The following is a 19554-nucleotide window of genomic DNA, read 5'->3' on the forward strand; positions in this document are numbered from 1 at the left end:
TTCATTTCTTCTCGCTATGATTCTATGGGCTACTTGAATTAATGGGTCAGTTAACATTAACTCAGTTGTGAAGGCTCAACTTAATAAGGATAGCAAACTAATATAGTAATGATAGGGATGATATGAAAATGAAGATTTTCCTAGAAATATAGAACAGGGCCAGGATTGAAGTCAACGGCAAATCAGGATTATATCCTGTACGTTAAGCACCAGATGAAAGTATGATGTAGACATGAATGTGTTCTATACTGTGGGCATGCTCCATGAAGGCATGGCTGGTCAGTATGCATTAGAATATGTCAATGGTAGCCACTGACCTGCTATTGGAACCTGGTAGTAAAATGTCAAGTTACTGGGGTTTCACTCTATTAATATTAATATTTTTATTGGACCAACTTCTAGCCAACAGAAGTTGGTCTGACAACAGATATCTCACTCAGCTTACCTCTCTAATATGCTGGGACTAACATGGTTACCATGGCCGGCTTTAGGAAATGTGGGGCCTGATTCAAATAGTTTAGATGGGGCCCCGGCGGCGCTCTGGGTCTTCGCTCCAGGTCTTCCACAGCACTGAAGGACCTGCCACCGAAATACCAAAATGCCACCGAAGACCCGGAGCAAGTGAAGGCCCCGTCGCCAGAGCGCCGCCAGGTGAGTAAAAATTAAAAAGGCACCTAAGTTAGGCACTCTTCTTTAGGGCATGGGGCCCTCTTAGGCACGGGGCCCAATTTGGGGGAATCGACTTAAAGCCGACCCTGATGGTTACAACACCACTGCAAACATCCATTATCAGGGCTTTTAAGGAAGGCAGCGGTAGAAAAACTTTGTGTCCTAACAAAAGGAGGTGTGAGGGGGAAAAAGGAGAATCATTCTGTAGGGTGCAGCTGTCTCAACAGAGTGCAGTTTTCAGTCCCTCTGCACCAGCAGAGGGTTATCAAGCCCTTTTCATTAATGACACAATATGGCAGCCACTCCAAATAAATTTAGAGTATGGTATATGTTATGGATTTACAGTGTCTGTGCTATGCCCCAGCCTTTGAACAGTCCTCTGGGGCTACCCCTTTAGTGTGTTAGACCCCCGCAGGTTCACCCTGTTCCACAAGGGTAGGCCATGCAGCCTCAATAACTCTGGGAGTGAGCCACTGGGCTCCAGAACTCCTGTTTCACACCATTAGGTCTGCCCAGGGGGTCTGAATGAGCTAGACAGATGTTCAGAGATACTTACCCCCTTCAGAGATCAATGCATGTCAGTATGTAAAGCAACACCAAGCAGCCTTCTCAAAACCAGGTTGGTTTTAGTAGTCAACTGTGATACAGGGTTGGGAAGTCCTCAGGTTAGTATAAAGAAGCAAAGGTTAAGACAGAATTCATGCTGGCCAAAGCTGGGCTCCACCCACCCACGCTGCTGTAGAATCCATCTGGCCTCTCTCCCTCTGTGACCCTTTGCCTCTCAGTCCCAAATGAGCTGCTGTATATCTGTGTGAACCCAGCTCTTTAACACAGCTCCTGACATCCATCTTCTTTGTTCTCTCAACATCGCCATGTTATGTTTGCATGTTCAGTTACTTTTGCAACTAGGTGTTGATCTTTGGGGTTTCCATTATCCCTATGGGGTCCTTCCCTTCAAACATATGGATTGCAGCCCTTGATATCTCATTCACCCCCCACCCCAGACCACTATGTGACATACCTCATGCCTTCTCTCTGTTCCAGGAGAAATATTTGAAACTTATTGCACCCACTGGGTAGCAATACCAAGCCAAATGGGTCAACTAATAGGCCTATCATTCATAAAAATACTACAAAAAATTCCCACTTCCAGTACAGCACATACTTCAGACAAATTGTCAACGGCTTATATATATATGGAACTCACTGCTGAAAAGTAATGAGGCTGAAATCAGTTTGCTCAGGAATTTCTCAGTTGTTGCAATAGCAAATCCTGGAAAATATGTAAAAATCTCATGATGGCACCCATGACCCTCTGCTACTTTTCAGGGTGTCAGCTGGTGTTGTTCTAACCTCAGTGGTGCTACACCAATTTACCATTAGTTGAAGATCTGTCCTAATATTCCTTTTTCCACAGCTAAAAGATTGTTCAAGACACCAGAAGTATACAGACACCAGTGCTAGGACCTGCTGCCTGCTCTTGTTGTCTTCAACTGGATATTTTTAAAAAATTTCTTCTCTGGAAAAATAGCAAAGGGTCATGGATAGTTTTTGGTGTTCAAGTGTTCATTTTTTTTCTTAATGGCACTACTTATAGATGCCAAGAATTCTGAAGGAACTCAACTGTGAAATTGCAGAACTATTAACTGTAGACTGTAACGTAACATTTAAATCAGCTTCTCTACCAAATGACTGGAGGATAGCTAATGTGACACCAATTTTTTAAAAGGGCACCTGAGGTGATCCTGGCAATTACAGGCCAGTAAACCTGACTTCCGTACTGGACAAACTGGTTGAAACTATAATAAAGAAAAAAATTGTCAGACACATAGATGAACATAATTTGTTGGGGAAGAGTCAATATGGGTTTTGTAAAGGGAAATCATGCCTAACCAATCTACTAGAATTCTTTGAGGGAGTCAACAAGCATATGGACAAGGGGGATCTAGTGGATATAGTGTACTTAGATTTTCAGAAAGCCTTTTTCAAGGTCCCTCACCAAAGGGATAAGAACTAGATTAAATTCATGAAAGACAGGACCATCAATGGCTATTAGCCAGGATGGGCAGGGATGGTGTCCCTAGCCTCTGTTTGCCACAAGCTTGGAATGAGCGACAGGGAATGGATTACTTGATGATTATCTGTTCTGTTCATTCTGTGACATTGCACTTCTTATGTTTTATGGAAATATACTTATGAGTGTAAATGTGATGTAACTGGAATATGCTTTGTGCAAAAGGTTTCTTGTAAGGTATTATTACAAAGTGTATGATCTACTGAGTGTGTTCATCCTATTTGTTTGCAGGTATTATTTCTATGTCTGGAGTCAGGAGAATAAGATATAAACTTGTATTACTGATGTAAACATGTTAAGTGGAAGCCATTAAGGGTGCTTCAGAATCAATGAACTGTGAATGGGTTTGTTTACCTGCAAGCCTTCCTGTGTACCTGTCCTTCAGCTACTAAATGAAGAAGGAGGTCTGACAGTGATATGTGATCTTGTCACCTGAACTGGAATCCATCTTAAAACTGGTGTTTTTCCATTTAGAAGGAGGGGTGGGGATCCAGAGAGACAAAAGATTCCCGCCTGGTGCCAAAGCTATAAAAGGGGGTAGAACAGAACAAAGGGGGCTTCCGGTCATGAGAAAACCCCTAGTTACCACCTGAGCTGAACTAACAAGGACTGTGCCAGGGGAAAGGATTGGGCCCAGACTAGAAAGGAGTCTAGTCTGTGAAAGAAGCATATTGGAACATCTCTGAGGGTGAGACTTTCCTGTATACAGTTTCTTAATGTATTAGGCTTAGACGTGCGTGTTTTGTTTTGTTTTGCGTGGTACCACTTAAATCCTACTTTTTATACTCAATAAAATCACTTTTGTTTATTAATGAACCCAGAGTAAGTGATTAATACCTGGGGGACCAAACAGCTGTGCATATCTCTCTATCAGTGTTATAGAGGGTGGACAATTTATGAGTTTACCCTGTATAAGCTTTATACAGACTAAAATGGATTTATTTGGGGTTTGGATCCCTTTGGGGTCTGGATGCTGGAGACAGGAGTATTTGCTGAGCTGTTTTCAGTTAAGTCTGCAGCTTTGGGGGTGTGGTTCAGACCCTGGGTCTGTGTTGCAGCAGGCTAGTGTGTCTGGCTCAACAAGACAGGGTTCTAGAGTCCCAAGCCATCAGAGAAAACAGGCTCAGAGGTAGTTTCAGCACATCAGGTGAGAGTCCCAAGGGGATCTCTGTGAACGAACCCATCACACATTCCCTCTGGGGTACCTGGCATTAGCCACTGTCAGAAGACAGGATACTGGGCTAGATGGACCTTTGTTCTGACCCAGTATGGCCGTTCTTATGCCAAGGTTGGTACCAGCACACAATGGCTAGCAATTTGTTTGTAAATGACAGAAAGGAAATCTCTGCTGTGCTAAGTAAGCACCACTTGCAAATAATTTTTAAAGGGAAACATCATACTTTCCCCTCCTTCACCTGTGGGGAACCAGCAGAATATTTCTCTTATAGAATCCCTTCCTCTATAGTCTGGATCTCTGATGTATTCAGGGTGTGGTATTAGATTGTCATCAAACTGTTGCTGCAAAACTGATAATTTAAAAGGAGAGGGAACAAAAGCATGCAAAGACCATGGGCTCTTGTTTTGTAATAAATGGGAAAAGTACAATTTTGTACCTCATGCCCTGCTCTTTGCAATAGTCTGAACTACACTCTATCCACCATAAACCTTTTAGCACATATAGATTCTCAGTGACACATAAGGAATGACCGGTACAGCTGAGTGAGGGTAGATGCAAAATTGCTTTTTGCATTTGATCTAGGAGCAAGTTCTACATTGGTCCACACCCCAGTATAGCTTAGAGCAGCCTCACAACTTTGTGTTCTTCCCACTCAACTGGTAGTTTAGGCATTAGGGTGTGATGGATGGGAATAAGAGCTAAAATTTACTTTACCTACATGTAATTTTTCTTTCCCTGAAGTGGGCATCTTGTTCTCCATGTTCCATTACAACTGAGTTATTCTTCTTCATCCGCCAAGCACAGCTGGTGCTTTTTCTTTTCCTTTCATTTCAACCTCTCTCTCTCTCTCTCTAACTTCACAATGACTCCAGGTGGAGCTGTTCACAGAACTGACTGTCTGTAATAGCCCAGCCAACTGCTCAAGTTGAAAAAATGAATTATACATTCTGACTAATAAACACTATGAAAAATTAGCAATATCCTGGCAGGATACTTTATCTTTTGTCTACTTATTCATTTATTATACAAAAAATGGAAATGGAGACATACAGAAAAGAAGATCCCAATATGAAGAAATCCCAATATTTCTCCATCTTTCCCTGCAGGAATGGTCCATAAGGGAAAAAGGAAGGATTAAAGTATCTTCCCTCCAACTATATGTTAATGCAAATTAGGTAATGACTTGGATGGGGATCAGCATGTGCCCACTTCAGAGAAGAAAAATTGCAGGTGGGTAAGTGTTAATTTTCTCCCTAATAGACACTTAATGCTCAGTAAGCCATTCCAAGTTGGAAGTAGCCAGTAATAAAGCAATCACCACAAATGGGAAGGAAACTTAAAACATCAACAAAACTGAACCATGAGGAAAAACAGCTCTTACGTTAGATGCCTGGGTGTTTGTTTGCTTTCCCCTTTCTTCCTTCACCCACTAGATGAAGGATTTTCTGAAGGAAAACCAAGAGAGAGACAACAGAACCTTTTGTCCAAAAGCTGTATCAGGCAAAAACACAACACAACTATTTTAAAATGATAAAGGAATGCACTGAAGATCAGGAATTACTTGAATGAAGTTTCTTCACAGGAAATGGTCAGGTACCTGCCAATGTATCTTGTCTTTAATATGTCTGTCTTTCAGAGTGTAATAAGATCCACAGAACAAGGTCTGTCTTTATATTTGTGTCCTGTGCAGCTATGAGCACATTTTTGGAATTTAAATAATAAAATTAATTATATACATAAAAACTGAAAATAAGCGATATGATTTAAAATTGCTTGTAGAAACTAATACTTAGGGCAGGAAAAAGGGAGTATAACTCTATAGTGTATTACTTTTTTTATTTTGTTTGGGGAAGAGGAAGAGCTTTTCAGATAAAATTCATATCTGAAAATTCAGACAGAGCATTAATGAGTTTACCGAAATCCATCTGAATGAATGGAAATAATAATCTCTCTGCTGTCCATCCCTGATTATAGTGTGAATTTATCCTTCTTAGCATACGTTGTCTGCTGCTCTTTTCTACTTCCAATTTTTTCCACACCGTTCTGAATTCCTAACAAACATGATGTAGTAATACCTACTTTTATCATAAAGCAAACTTCCCCTCTTTAATCTGTGTGGTAGATCACCATAGGCTGTTCTTGGCCTGTGCTCAGAGTTTCCACTGACACCATGGATACCACAGGAGTTCTATGTGGGAAATTAGAGCAAAATATGCACCAGAGAGCCACAGAGTGGATATGATAACAGCCATAGTCCATCTCAGAAAAGACCATTTGCATCATGGTTTTTTCTTCTTTTTATGACACATTTGGGGTGTTTATTCTCCCTTTGCAATATGTATATAGTTTTTATAGCCCTAATGGGAGTATTTATGCCCACCAAGAGAATAAAAGATTCTATTATCCACAATTTCACTCTTTTGCTCCCAATTATCTGTAGTCCACAGATGATTTTGTCAGGAAATCCAGACATAGGCAGATACCTCCAGTACACTTCATCTAATGGGCCAGATCCACAGCAAGTGTAAACTGTCATAGGTCTGTTGACTTCAATGGAGCTATGACAATTTACACCAGCTGAAGATATGGCCCAATAATTTTATATCACTGTCCTACACCAAAACCAACACTTAAGAGTTCCTTGAATCACCATAGCTAAATAGGTATTGCAGAGCTTTTCCAGAAATCATGTAAGAGTGAGATATGACTTCTATTTTAAACATGTTAGTAGCAGGCTATGAAAGAGGTCTCAAATATAAATGCTCCTATTATTTGTCTATCTGAGCAAAAAGCAATGTGGAATTGATCATTAAAAGGAAGCCAGCCATGGAAAATTGACACACATAATCACTGAATAATGACAGGTTTCAGAGTAGCAGCCGTGTTAGTCTGTATCCGCAGAAAGAACAGGAGTACTTGTGGCACCTTAGAGACTAACAAATTTATTTGAGCATAAACTTTAGTGGGCTAAAACCCACTTCATCGGATGCATGCACTGACGTTATTCATTATCAACACTTGAGCATTTCCCAATACAGAACAATAGTGCTACATACAATATACATTACTCAGAGTTTCACTGACAATGACACAATGGAGTGCTCATTTTCTGCTCAGAAAACAGATGGGTCTTACGCAAAAATCTTCTGTTATCAGATGACGAAGTGCTGACATAAAATACTTTTTGTGAACAATCAGGTTACTTGGTAAATTGGGTACCTTTTCTTTTAGTAAAAACTTTACATTTTTGGAACAGAATTATTTGCAACCTGCTGAAAGACTCATACTGGGAAATATGACAAGAAACAAAGCAGTACAAAGTTGAACGTAGTCAAACTTTTTCTTTGCACAGCAAAAATCAACAGTCTCAAAACTGAAAAGGTCTGGTAAAGCTTGTGGGATAACTGTAAGTGTGAATATCCTTTGCTCGGCTGTGTCAGAGTGTAAGCAAAGAGCTGGGAAAGCCTAAAAAAAACTTCTTAAATACTATTTTGTTGCAAATAGTTTTATGGGTTGAAATGGTGCCTTTTAGTTTGACAGACCCGTTACCAAATCCTGATTCAGGTCACAAATGTAAACATATTTAAAGGTCTTAGCCTCTGGTGTTGCATCACCACACACACTAACAATCTCTTACATTTCAGCCTAGCTGGCAGACTGCCCAAGAATGGTCCAAAAGCAGGGGTTATTGCAGGTCATGACTCAGAGGCATTGGAAAAACTAGGGAAAAAATACTATTCTTTTGCACCCAACCTGTCTTTTTGCATTTCATCCATGATGCTTCAGCAAATGATATTTTGTGGTTACCACATTTTGTCTCTGTTATTATGAGTGTCGTTTTGAAACCAAAAGTTAAAATATTTTCCAAATGTTTTCATTTCCTGTGGTTTTACCTAAAATAAAAGAATTTAAAGGAGGCCTCGATTTTATGTTTCAATTACCAAACCACACACATAATGACAGGCAAGAAACGTGGTCATGCTGAAGAAAACTAGCTGTGATTTAGAGTGTTTGATACCAAAGTCACACAAACATTTGGGTTAGTATTTTCCAAAGTGGCCTCTGAGTTTGGGTGTCCACCTTGAGATACTTTGGGCTACATTTTTACGGGTGTTGAGAACTCACATCTTCCAGTAATGACAGCTGGAATATTGATTGTCCAGCACCTCAGAAGATTAGGCCTACAATGTCTCAAGTTCAGCATCCAAAAATGGCGGCACACAAAAATCAAAGACAACTTTTTACAGTTCCTTTTGTTCACCATGGCCACTACCACTGAGCCCAGTGCAGGGTGTGAATAAAATTGCTGAAACCTCTGGGATGCCACCTGGTATTTGTGCTCCATGCACTTAGCCATTGGTGGAACAGATGTTGGGGGTTGCCACAGTGACCTGATGGGTTGCATTATCACCTCATTTATACGAAGGGTTACCTTCCCTGCAATAGCCAAGTGCAAAATGTCTATATGTTTGTGAGAAATCTCCTCCAAAACCTCCATCTGAATACCAGGAGATACAGCTATCTTTTTCAGAAACTCTTTGTAGATTTTGTAGTCATCCAGTACCAGAGAGGAAGCTTCCAGTACAAGAGCCTCATCAAGTGATGAGGATTATGTATTCAATGGAGGTTGATCTTGCACTGCTGAGGTAGATTATTAGTCCAAGGCAAGTTGGGGAAGCTCCAGCAAATCTGTCTCTGGAGACAGTTTAGTAACAACCATTTGTGTTTTTTTCATACTAGGGTGTGGGGGGTGATTCCTGTCTTGGCGATTTGCTTCTATGAGGAAGCAGAAATGTTTATCAGGATTCCTGAAGCATCCCTCAATGTGTCCAATATGACCAGTGAGGAGGCTGATACAGTACTGGAGGCCAGTTGTGCCTATACCAAGTTTCCCAATCCCTGGATCTGCTCCTGACAGAGGGTCTTATGTGAGAGCAGGAGTGGATTCTGGAGGAGGCCCTGGACTCTCTGAAGTAGGAGACCTGGGAACCCACCGATGAGGAGTAAGAGAACTCTGAAGGCCAAGGTGGTCCAGAGGAGACTTTGGAGACCAGGACATGAATCTATGTTGAGACTGCAGTACTGGCAGCAGCACTGAAGGCTCCTTAGAAACTGGTACTGTGTGGAGTCAGTACCAGAGGCCTAGATATCAACACCAAAGACGCCAATGAGTGCAGTACCAGCCCAGAGATTGATGGGGCTGCAACAAACCCTAACGTTAGTGCTGATGACAGTGGCACATGTGCCGGTGCCAGTAGAGGATCTTCACCCTGAATCAGTGGTGATGGCAGTACTAAAAGGCACAACAGGTCCCTGGCAGCCACATAGGCTTCTGGTGTTGTTGGCACTGAAATGGATGGCTACCCCACTGTAAGCAGCAATGATAGATCTCCTACAGTCTCTTGTATGTTGGACATTAGAAAAAACTTCTTGTCAGAGTAGTTAAGCACTGGACTAAATTGCCTAGGGAGGATGTGGAATCTCCATCATTGGAGGTTTTTAAGAGCAGTTTAGATAAACACCTGCCAGGGATTGTCTAATACTTGTCCTGCCTTGAGCGCAGGGGGATGAATTAGAAGACCTCTTGATGTCCTTTCCAGTCCTACACTTCTATAATTTTACTGCCATCACTGATGAAGTAGTCGGCCTCAACGGTCCCAGGGTGGGAACCTGAGTCAATGGCTCAGCCCTTTGAGACTTACTGTGAGCTGGTACCAGGGAGTTGAAGGGTGCCCTCTACCTTCTGTACTGGAGTGGCCTTTCACTGCGGAGAAGCTCCGTACAGAGATCTTCAAAGAAATCATTGCCATCTTCCTCGTTTGTTTCAGAGGATGTGAGTGGTCCAAGCTCTTATGCCTTGAAGAGGACAACCCCAGTGAAGGGGATCGCTTACAGTCCTGTCTACAGGCAAGGCCAAGGGAGTATTCCTAGACTGAGTCTATGAATGAATTCCTTTTTGCAGACTGAGGGGGTTCCAATGTGGGGTGAAGAGCAGTCTCCATAAGAATATATAGAAGGTGCTCTTCTCTCTGCATCTTCATTCTGGATTTGAACCCCTGGCAGATTGGACATCTATCTCTAGTGTGACCCTCAACCAAACACTTTAAACAGCAAAAATGAGGGTAACTGACAGGCATTGGCTTATGGCAGGTTGAGAAGGGCTTAAAACTAGGGGATTTTGGCACAGGTTTCCCTGGTATTGGGCGAGGCCTGGAGGCCCACCAGATACAAAGAAACTAAAAGAAAAAAAGATGTCCATAGGTCACGTTAGATAAAAAAGCTAATTATAAGTAACTTTGTTCACAGCTGAACGGGGCTTTAAAACACAGAAATGCAGTACAAACCACAAGTACAAACCACAGACAGTAAGAAGGAACTGAAGGATGAGCAGGATAGTTGTTCCTTTATACTCTCTGTTGGGACACAAGGAAGACAGGGAGCATGCAGGTACCATTGAGGAATACGCTCCAGTACCGGTGCACGAGATGCATACACACCTGCAGTGTAATGGACATATGCAAGAACACAAAGAACAGGGGGCTTTGTTTTCTAATACAAGGTTCTTCTCAATAACCCTCTTAACCAAATTATATGTAGAGCTTACTGATAATACATTAGCCCTTTAATGCTATTTCTTAAAAATAATTAAATTATAGAAATTCCATGTATACGTAGGACGACATTAAAGGCCTGCAGCTAATTCATAGCTCACCATGAATATCATACAGTACATACACAGAAAATAGCACTGAACAACCCAGACATGTCCGAGATGCTCTGATTATATTTATTCCATTAGGACACAGATTTATTGTTTTAACAAAACCTTTCGGAATAAATTGAGCTGAGTAGATTTGTAAATGTCAGTGAAATCTGCTTACTGTAGTTCTTTTATCCAAAGAAGTGTGGCATATCAAATGCCCAGTACTTGTGAATAGTTGTTGCTAAGTGACTCAAAATAAAATGAAAAGACATTTACAAATTTACATTAAATTACAATTCAAAACTTTAAAGTACAAATATTAGGGCAACATTTTCTCAACTGAGTCTGCAAAAAAGTGAGTGCCTGCTATATATGCAACCCGAGTAACTTTTGAGAGAATATAAATCTCAGACAATATATACTGTACATAAGGGAACAGAAAATAAAGTGATTCTTCTCTGAAAAGTGATTACTTAACAGATCTGCTCCCTGAGTATTGAGAGTCATATCTGCTTACTACTTTTTTCTCCCATTAGAATGGCAGAGTCAATACAGCTATAAGTGAGCTGAATTCTTCCTAGAGAAGGGCCTGGCCACAGTGATCCATGTATTTTTCATCTCCAGATTGGAATAATGTAATTCACTGTCTCTGAAGTTGAATGTGAAAGCAAATTCAAAGGCTCCAGTTTGTGAAGAATGCAACTGCCCAGTTCTTCTATGGGTGATCACATCACCGCTGCCCTCTGCCTCCACTGGCTTTTAAACTATTTCTGCTGCAAGTTCAAGGCCTTTGCCTTGATCTTATTTAAGAATCAGGTCTCAGCTACATCAAAGATTGCATCTTCATCTAGGAACTGTAAGACAGATATGTTCCCTATCTGCCCACGATGAAGTCCTTGACAGCTGGAGATAAGGCAATCTCAGCAAGGGAATCCAGTTGTGGAAGACGATTAGACTAATCCAGAGTCTGACTATTTTTAGGACATACTGCAAGACCTTTGATAAAGCTTTTGTACCAGAACCAGAATGATCCTTACAACAATCATCACTGCAAAAAAACAAAACAGAACAATAACCAATGAAGAGCTGAAGATACCAGGAGGTCCATTAGAGACCATGCTATGCCAACTGAGTTAACCTGGGAAATACTCAAGTACTAGAGAGATAGGAGCTAATATAAAAACTTTAAGATAGAGAAATAGCAATCATGTTGCTCATGAGACTCTGCACAAATTGCACTCTGATCTGTGAAAGAATGATTCAATTCTTTCACATAGTCAGTCTGAGAATTCTCAACTACAATCGCTTTATGTGAAACTTCACCTCGATTGGAGGCATTTGTGCCATGTACATCCAAGGTTCAGGTTCCAGAACTAAAGAGTTGAGTATTTTACAAGTGTTGATGTCAGTTGTTGTAGCTATCTTTGGCCTTGTCTATGTGGGGATATTCAGAAATGTTACAGCAAATCAACTAAAGGTGTGAAGTCAATGCACAAAAGTTAAAGCATGTTAAACCCCTGTGTGGCTGCTCTCATACAAAAGTAAAGTGGCACGTAGATGCCACTTCTGAATGAGAGCATCCACATAAGGTTTAAGGCAACTTAATTTAGGAGCTTTAACTTCAAACCCTTAGTTGATTCATTTTAGCTTTCATGAGTGTCCTTGTGTAGACAAGCCCTTAGAAAGGTCCTTCCACCAAATTACCCATTTGGTTTCTCATCTGAACTCACACATTCATCTGAGGGGAATCTTCATCACTGCAACTGGATCCTTCAGCTGGCCCTTTTACTTTAGGCCCTGATCCAGAAAAACATTTAAGCACAGTTTGAATTCAATGGGGTTACTCATGTGCTGAAAGTTGAGTGAGTAATTAAGTGCTTTGCTGGATTGGGGCCTTAGTTACATGTGCCTTAGGAAGAGGATTGGAGTATGAAGAGAGGGAGGGGCATTAGGCAGCTGCCCAACTGAATTGAAGCATCACTTGTACATTGTCATTCTTTTAGCTGCATCCAAATGGGAAATAGTGTGGGTGAGCTCCCCAGGGATAAAATCGACATGGTTATAGAACCCACTCGATAGTCATGAAGGGTGGGCCAGGAAAAAGGAGAAGGAGTGGAACCAGGGAACTTGGTGTTCCCTGCACAAAGAAAATCAACTGAGAGATATCAGTGTAAGGGTTTTGGGGAGAAGCAGGTCTAAACCTGCTGGAACAGGATGTAGCAAAAGCAGCTGCAGGCAGGGGTAGCAGAAGAGCAAATGGCAGCAAGACCGCAGGGAAGGGGCCAACTGCAGAGGTGCACATGCCTTAATCACATAAACAGGAATTTTGTGTGGCTGTAGCAATAGGATGAACAGGGAGATCTGCAGGAGAGACTGCACACTACAACTCTACGTCTGGGAAGCCGGCAGCATGGAAACAACACTGTGAGGACTCTCCCCATTAGCATGCAGCAGTTGGAATTACTGAAGTGAGTGGGTAAGCAGAGAATGGGACAGAAGAGAGTCATGTGACAAATGGAAGGAAACACGTTTCTGAAAAAAGGGCCAGAGGGAACACCAAAAATTTGAAATAAACTCTACAATTCTAAAATAAGAAATTTACCAGCAATACAATTTTGAATTCTACCCATCTTTAACTTAAAATGAGGTAACACAAATGGCTACTGAAAGAGCCAGTAAATCAACTCTTCTTACACTTTCTAGTAAATCAACTCTTTTTACACTTTTTGACTTAGACACTTAGAGCTTGATCCAGGTCCTACTGAAAACAATGGGAGCCCTTCCACAAACTTCAGTGAGAGTCAAATCAAGTGCTCACAGAACATACTTTTGGAATACATGAGATGAGATCCTCACCACTGCTCTGGTCCCTTTAAGCCACATAAAATGGCCGGGATAGCAAGAAGGGGCCCTAAAAGGATTCCCCCAGGGCAGGCATTATGCTAAGGCCAGGGCTGGGGCAGGAAACTATGTGGTGGAGGGGCTGTATCACAGAGTACTGAGCAGATTCTGCAGCCCACTGTCATACGTTAAACAGGTTCCAGGGTCCTCTCCAACCCCCAGAGCAGCCCAAGATCAGGAGGGCATAAAGGGGGCTTAAAATTGCTGTAGCCCATCACCATGCACTGCGAGTTCTGTTCTGCATCTCTTGGAGTTGCAACATAGAACCTCACCCATGGAGATTAGGAAAAATAGAAGAAAGTAGGGTCAGTAAAATGGATACAAGAGAGCAGATTCTGAGACTTTTACCTATGTTTGATCATAGAAACTGGCAACATCTTGGGTCTGAATTTATTGTTACATTTTATACACATTTTACATATAGTTATGACTTTAATAAAGATTGCTGGTATATTGTTGTGACAGATAGTCTGCTCCTTAAAAAGATATGGGGAGAAAGGAAAGGGGTCCCAGACAATAAGGAATGAGCTGGGAGAAGGGGTCAGCATAAATGCTGCCTCCTTCTTCACAGCAGGGCAGGTGTCTGTGAAAGGGCCAAGCTGAGGAGAAAGCCCTGAAGCTCACCTGAACCACAGTCCCAGGAAAGAGAGCTGTGGGAAACTTCTGCGTTAAGGAGGAAAAGTATAAAGGACAGTTTGGAAGATAGCCCCATTTGTGCCAGAGAAGCTGAGAGGGAGGCCTATTTGTATGACGTTCTTCCTTTTGAGTTAAAAAAAACTAGACCCCTAAAGGGATGCTATTCAATATACAAGCCCCACTGGATTTATTAAAACTCTCACTTGAGGAGACTGAAGTAGAGACACAATGGTGGCACTGCACTGGGCTGTCAGGGGACACTCCATGGGTGAGGCCACCCACTACAATTATGTATTTATCTATTGTTGTATTACCTCACGAATATTTTGTATGTATGAGATATTTTGATTTAACTTTTTATGCTCTCCAAAAATGTTCCTAGGCTGCTAGTCCCCATGATAACTTCACTGTTAGCCTTTAATTTTCAGATGTAATATATAAATCATGCATACAATGTGGTGGCCATGATCTGGAGGGGTTTGGGTCTGGTTCCTGAGCCCAGCATTCACTAAACTGCTAACGGGACAAGTGGCACTTGATTATGGCAAATATAATGCATCAGTTATGTAAATTCATAAGATAAAACATACTGGGCTAGTTTCTGATCGGTTAAATCCATGTAAATCCCAAGTAAGTCAATGGAGTAACTCAATTTGCATTTACATTGGTATCACAGATTAGACTTTGAATATGTTTATTACTTTGAGTTCAGATTAGATCATGTATGACCTTTGCCATTACTGACTTTGTATCAGTACAACCAGAAGTTTCTTCTCAATGAATGGTGGATAGCCAGCATGATATTCTAAGAGAAAATTTATGGTTTTAGCTTGTGTTAACTGAACACTTGTCAATGTGATATATGTGGAGGTCACATTAAATTAATAGATTTCTTTGATGTAACCACCAAATTATCTTTGTTAGCACGACCATTTTTCCCCTCAGAATCTTTTAAAAAATCACTTTAAAAAGTTATTTTATTCTCACATAATAGTGAAAAGAAGATTGCCTCTTTAAGAAAGCAAAAATTCAAGGGACAGAGTAGCGAGGGAGGGAGTGTGGACAAAGTAAATTTTTAATACTGTTATCTCAAACATAAAACAGCTGCTGTTTTCCACTCTACTGCTAGGCATTACCAGAAGGTTTCAGATTCCGATATTATCATTCCAGGTCCTGCATACCTTCTGTTACGTCCAACTTCTAAATTCCGTCTTCAGTTCTTGTTCAGACAAAACTCCCATTAAGGACTGTGGATCTGACTTTCAGTTACACTATTAGGCTTCTCTATACTGTTAAATTGGTGTAGAGGAGCTTTAGTGCAACTGAGAAGCAGATCCTAAGAACGGATTACAGAGACTGACTCTCTATGCAAATTAGTTATGTACCTCAACGGAAACCTAAAGCTACTCGCCACATGATTAAATTCTTATCTTCACCTATTGCTTAATCCTGCAAAGTGATGAGCACTCTAGCTCTAATCCAGCACTTATGCACATACTTAACTATATGCATAGGAGTAGTCCTATTGATGTCAATTATTGTTTATTTAAAAATAAGCAAATGATTATGCACTTTGTTGAATCAGGGACAGAGCGCTCACCACTTTACAGAATCCAGGCCATACCACAAACAACTCCACTGCAGACAGGAACAGATGCAGTCAGATTTTAGCCATTTTTCTTCAAAACAGTTAAGTGTATGCAAAAAAAGAAAAAAATAGATTATTAGAATTGACATGTCATATTTTTTACAAAGTTCATATTCAATTTTACTGAATTCAGTACAACTTTGTGATTATATCTACTACTGTATGTTGAAAAAATGTACATTGCTGGTAAAACACGAACAATATTATGTAAAATATTCACCAGAAACGCAATTAAGTGGAATATTTTCCCTTTAGAACCCGAACTGCAATGTGTGACAATAATAACTTTCTCTGTAAGAAGAAACTATTTCACAGTAATAATTATGGTACGCAGTGTATATATGCATGACGATTTCACTGCATTCAGAGTCTGAAATGATCACGTATTAATGAAAAACACTAAGTGTAGTTTACCAATGTTTTATAAAAATGACTGTAAGTTGGAGTATGTATATTACTCTGGTGCCACATCTTCAATCTTCAGATCATCTGCACAAAAGAAGAAATCATACATGAATTGCTTGAAGGCCAATAATATTCACAAGTATCAATGAAAAAAGTAGTAACTGATTGTGATACACAATCTTCCTGAACACTAATAAGGCCAAAGAAAGCTGGGAATAAGAGCAGTCACTCAAGCATATCTACTGATTGGACTCTGAAAATTGAGAAATACCAACTTTTGATGTACATGCCTGCATCTGTGGATAAGTTCGGCTTCTGTTTATCCCAATAGGCATCACATGTGCATCCAAGGGTATTTGACCATCTGCCTTTACCAGTTCTCAATGGGAAGTAGCGACTTCACTCACCTCTCAATGATAACTGTAATCACTGTTCTCTTAAGGTAAGTGCTTTTTTAGCTCTGAAAGTAATTTTGCATCATAGACCATGTTATGATGTATTTGAAATTAAAACTCATACCATTTTGGAAATAAACAACTAGCTTTATATTTCTGAATTATTTGAAAGTGTAACATTATCCACTACTTAACTTAAACCACCACAGACGATGTCCAAGCTCATGAGCTAGATAGAGGTCTGAAATTTCGAAGAAGAAAATAGAAGGTTAGGCTGTAGAGCTCCAGTGACAGTTCTTTCCAGGTGAAAAGCTATCTCAAGAAAAAGGCACCCAGAAGATAATCAGTATAAAGAGTTTGAGCAAGATAGCTGGTCACAAAGATTAATAATATAAAGAGAAATAAGTCTGGTATTATGTGACTGTAATCAATGTTAGGTGTTTTCTTTTTAATGCAGTTATGAAGGTACCTGTGTATTTATTTAGAAAGTCAGTGTTTTTGATCACATGGTCCTAGCAAACAGTCCGCCTCCCAGGACCACTATTTCCCGGAAACCATTGACTTTACTGGAGTTACTGTCAGCTGACCGGGATGAGGGTGGTCTAGCCTAGTGGTGGGACCAAGCATCAGGAACCAAGGACCAAGATCAGAGCCGGAGTCAGTAATCAGAAGCCAGAGCCAAGGGTCAAACTGGAGGTCAGGAACTGGAGCAAGAAGGGTAGCAATCAAGAAGGGATTCAAGGCAGGGACAGGACAGAGGACAGGCTGGGTGCAAGGCAGAGGCAGCAGGAACAAAGTAACACAAACACAGTTGTGGGTATAAGCACTGAGTAGCCAATACGCTGCTACTAGCTTAAGAACCAGCCTACTGCCCCCTGCTGGTAGCGTGACCAATCAGGCAGCCTGCTACAGGCCAGATGTCTGGATGAGGCTGCCTGGAGAGTAGATAGTTATTCAGAATTTACAGTCATAGGAGAAAGCAGAATTTGGCCCATTTAGTTAATCTTCAACTTTCCTGCAGACCTGAAGACAACATTCTTCTTTTCATCAATTCTAGCAGCAGGGGCCCTATGCATAAAGAAGTCAAATCCTGCCAGTTCTGGTTAGTTGTCTGTTTTCTTGCCTTACCTGACACTCTACGCACTCACTGAAAAAGTGCAATAATAAATTCTCGATTTTGTGCCATAAATGGCAATGGATGCTTGAGTATTAAGATCTGATAATTACCTGCAAGTCTGTTAACTGGATTCTTTTTAATAGTACTAAATGTGTAAATCTTGCTAGGATTCTTCACTCTTCTTACAATGAAATTGTGTTTTTTAGGTAACTAAGTGATGCAGGAAGTTATAGTATCTCTTGAAGTTAAACATCTTCATTTACTTTTTTGATCATGAGAGACAGTGAGGTGAAACAAGGTTCAACATTTTTGTCTGAAAGCTAAATAAATGGATGACGCCTCAAATTCCTGCAGGGAGTTTAAGCTACCAATTTTTAATAAAATTTCTCTGTGTGTCTATATTGCCATCTAAATTGAAAGGGATTAATAAACCAACCATATGACAAACGGCCAAATTCTTGGTTGATCAACTATAACTCCAAGTTTCATGCCTGCATCTGGGAGGCAGAATGTATCAGACACATTTCTCTATGAGGTGACATTCTGTTTTACTGTTTTCTTCCAGATATTGAAGGACCTCAAGTATTTATGACATAGTTTAAGATTTTCTCTGCATTCTACAGATCAAAACATGCTCCATGTCTTAACTCTTGGGGGATATACATTGACATTGATGTAACTGATTATTCCTCAGCACAGAGTACTTCTAAAATATCACAGTAAGCACTAAAATATTACAGTAAGATATTGTAAAAGTCATGGATCGCTGCAGTCTGTATTTCTGCCTGCTTCAAGGGAGCTAATACTGTAAGATACTAGCATGTAAGATTCACTTGCATGACAAAACAAGAAGGTCCACTGCAAATAGTAAGGAACAGGTGAAAAGCAGGCATGAATCCCTATATACTTAAATAGAGATGAAGGAATATGAACAACTTCTGAGTTTTTCATTCTGTTTGCGGGATACTGTATAATATCTACTTCAGAAAGTGAATCTACAGGAATATATGTCAATACTCTAGAGTACATCCATTCTCCAAAGGACTATATTTTCATAAGTAATTTAAAGAAAAAAAGATGTGATAAAAATTGTCTTTTTGAGCTTTTGCAAGAACTTGGATAACCTTTTCCCTTCTCAAATAAGTTAAGATAAAATAGACTTTCTTGCCTCCTGAGCTCTGAAAGTCTCAGTGAACATCCCAAAGTAGACCTTATAAGAGAAATCTTATCTCTGAGAAAACAATACAGCCTTCAATAGAAACACTTGAGAGGTACAAATGTAAATACCGAAGGCCAATGCACATACCTTCTCCCAGAAGGGCTATAGGCCAATGCCCATGCTCTCCTGGCCTTGTAGGAAAGAGTAGAAACACTGCTAACTTTCTAAATTGTCTGAGTCCAAAACATGGTCAAGGATTTTTAAATAAGTATCTTTCACAAAGACCCTATCTTTTAGAAAAGCATAATTACCACATATTAAACGTCCATGATACTAGGAATTATAGTCATACTACATTTAGCAGTACAGTACATGGCTAACTATATTAGGATTTTTTCATTGAAATTATATATGCACAGTGTGCTTTAGTAAAAAATATTAATGAGTCACGATAAATCTATTTTTTCTATCTTCGAGGTCAATGGATAACTCATGCATAATGGACCAAATCTTGGTCTTAAATAGCTTTGTTGGATGGAGTTCAATCCAGCTGCAAGGCCCATCTTGAATTGTGTCACCGACTCAGATTCTCAGAAGTCAAATGTCCCAAAGAATAGTTCATGATTCTAAACCTCAGGCCTGAGTATTAGCTCTATTACACCAGCTTTAC

At 40.3% G+C, this 19554-nt stretch overlaps 1 protein-coding gene across 3 annotated transcripts in view; it reads right to left on the reverse strand.

Moving 5' to 3' along the window:
* FSIP1 (fibrous sheath interacting protein 1) overlaps positions 1-19554 on the reverse strand; it is a 219058-nt gene that overhangs the window by 27598 nt on the left and 171906 nt on the right. For 2 of the 3 annotated variants that reach the window (XM_039533504.1, XM_039533502.1), the window contains one exon: positions 16213-16297. The exons of the other annotated variant lie outside the window; for it this stretch is intronic. In XM_039533504.1, the coding sequence (XP_039389438.1) occupies positions 16263-16297 (35 nt within the window). In that variant the 3' untranslated portion in view covers positions 16213-16262. Of the gene's footprint in view, positions 1-16212; positions 16298-19554 lie in introns of those variants that run through there. 3 annotated transcript variants of the gene reach the window in all.

Source organism: Mauremys reevesii, linkage group 4 (assembly GCF_016161935.1).
Source record: "Mauremys reevesii isolate NIE-2019 linkage group 4, ASM1616193v1, whole genome shotgun sequence".
NCBI classification, from domain to species: domain Eukaryota; kingdom Metazoa; phylum Chordata; order Testudines; family Geoemydidae; genus Mauremys; species Mauremys reevesii.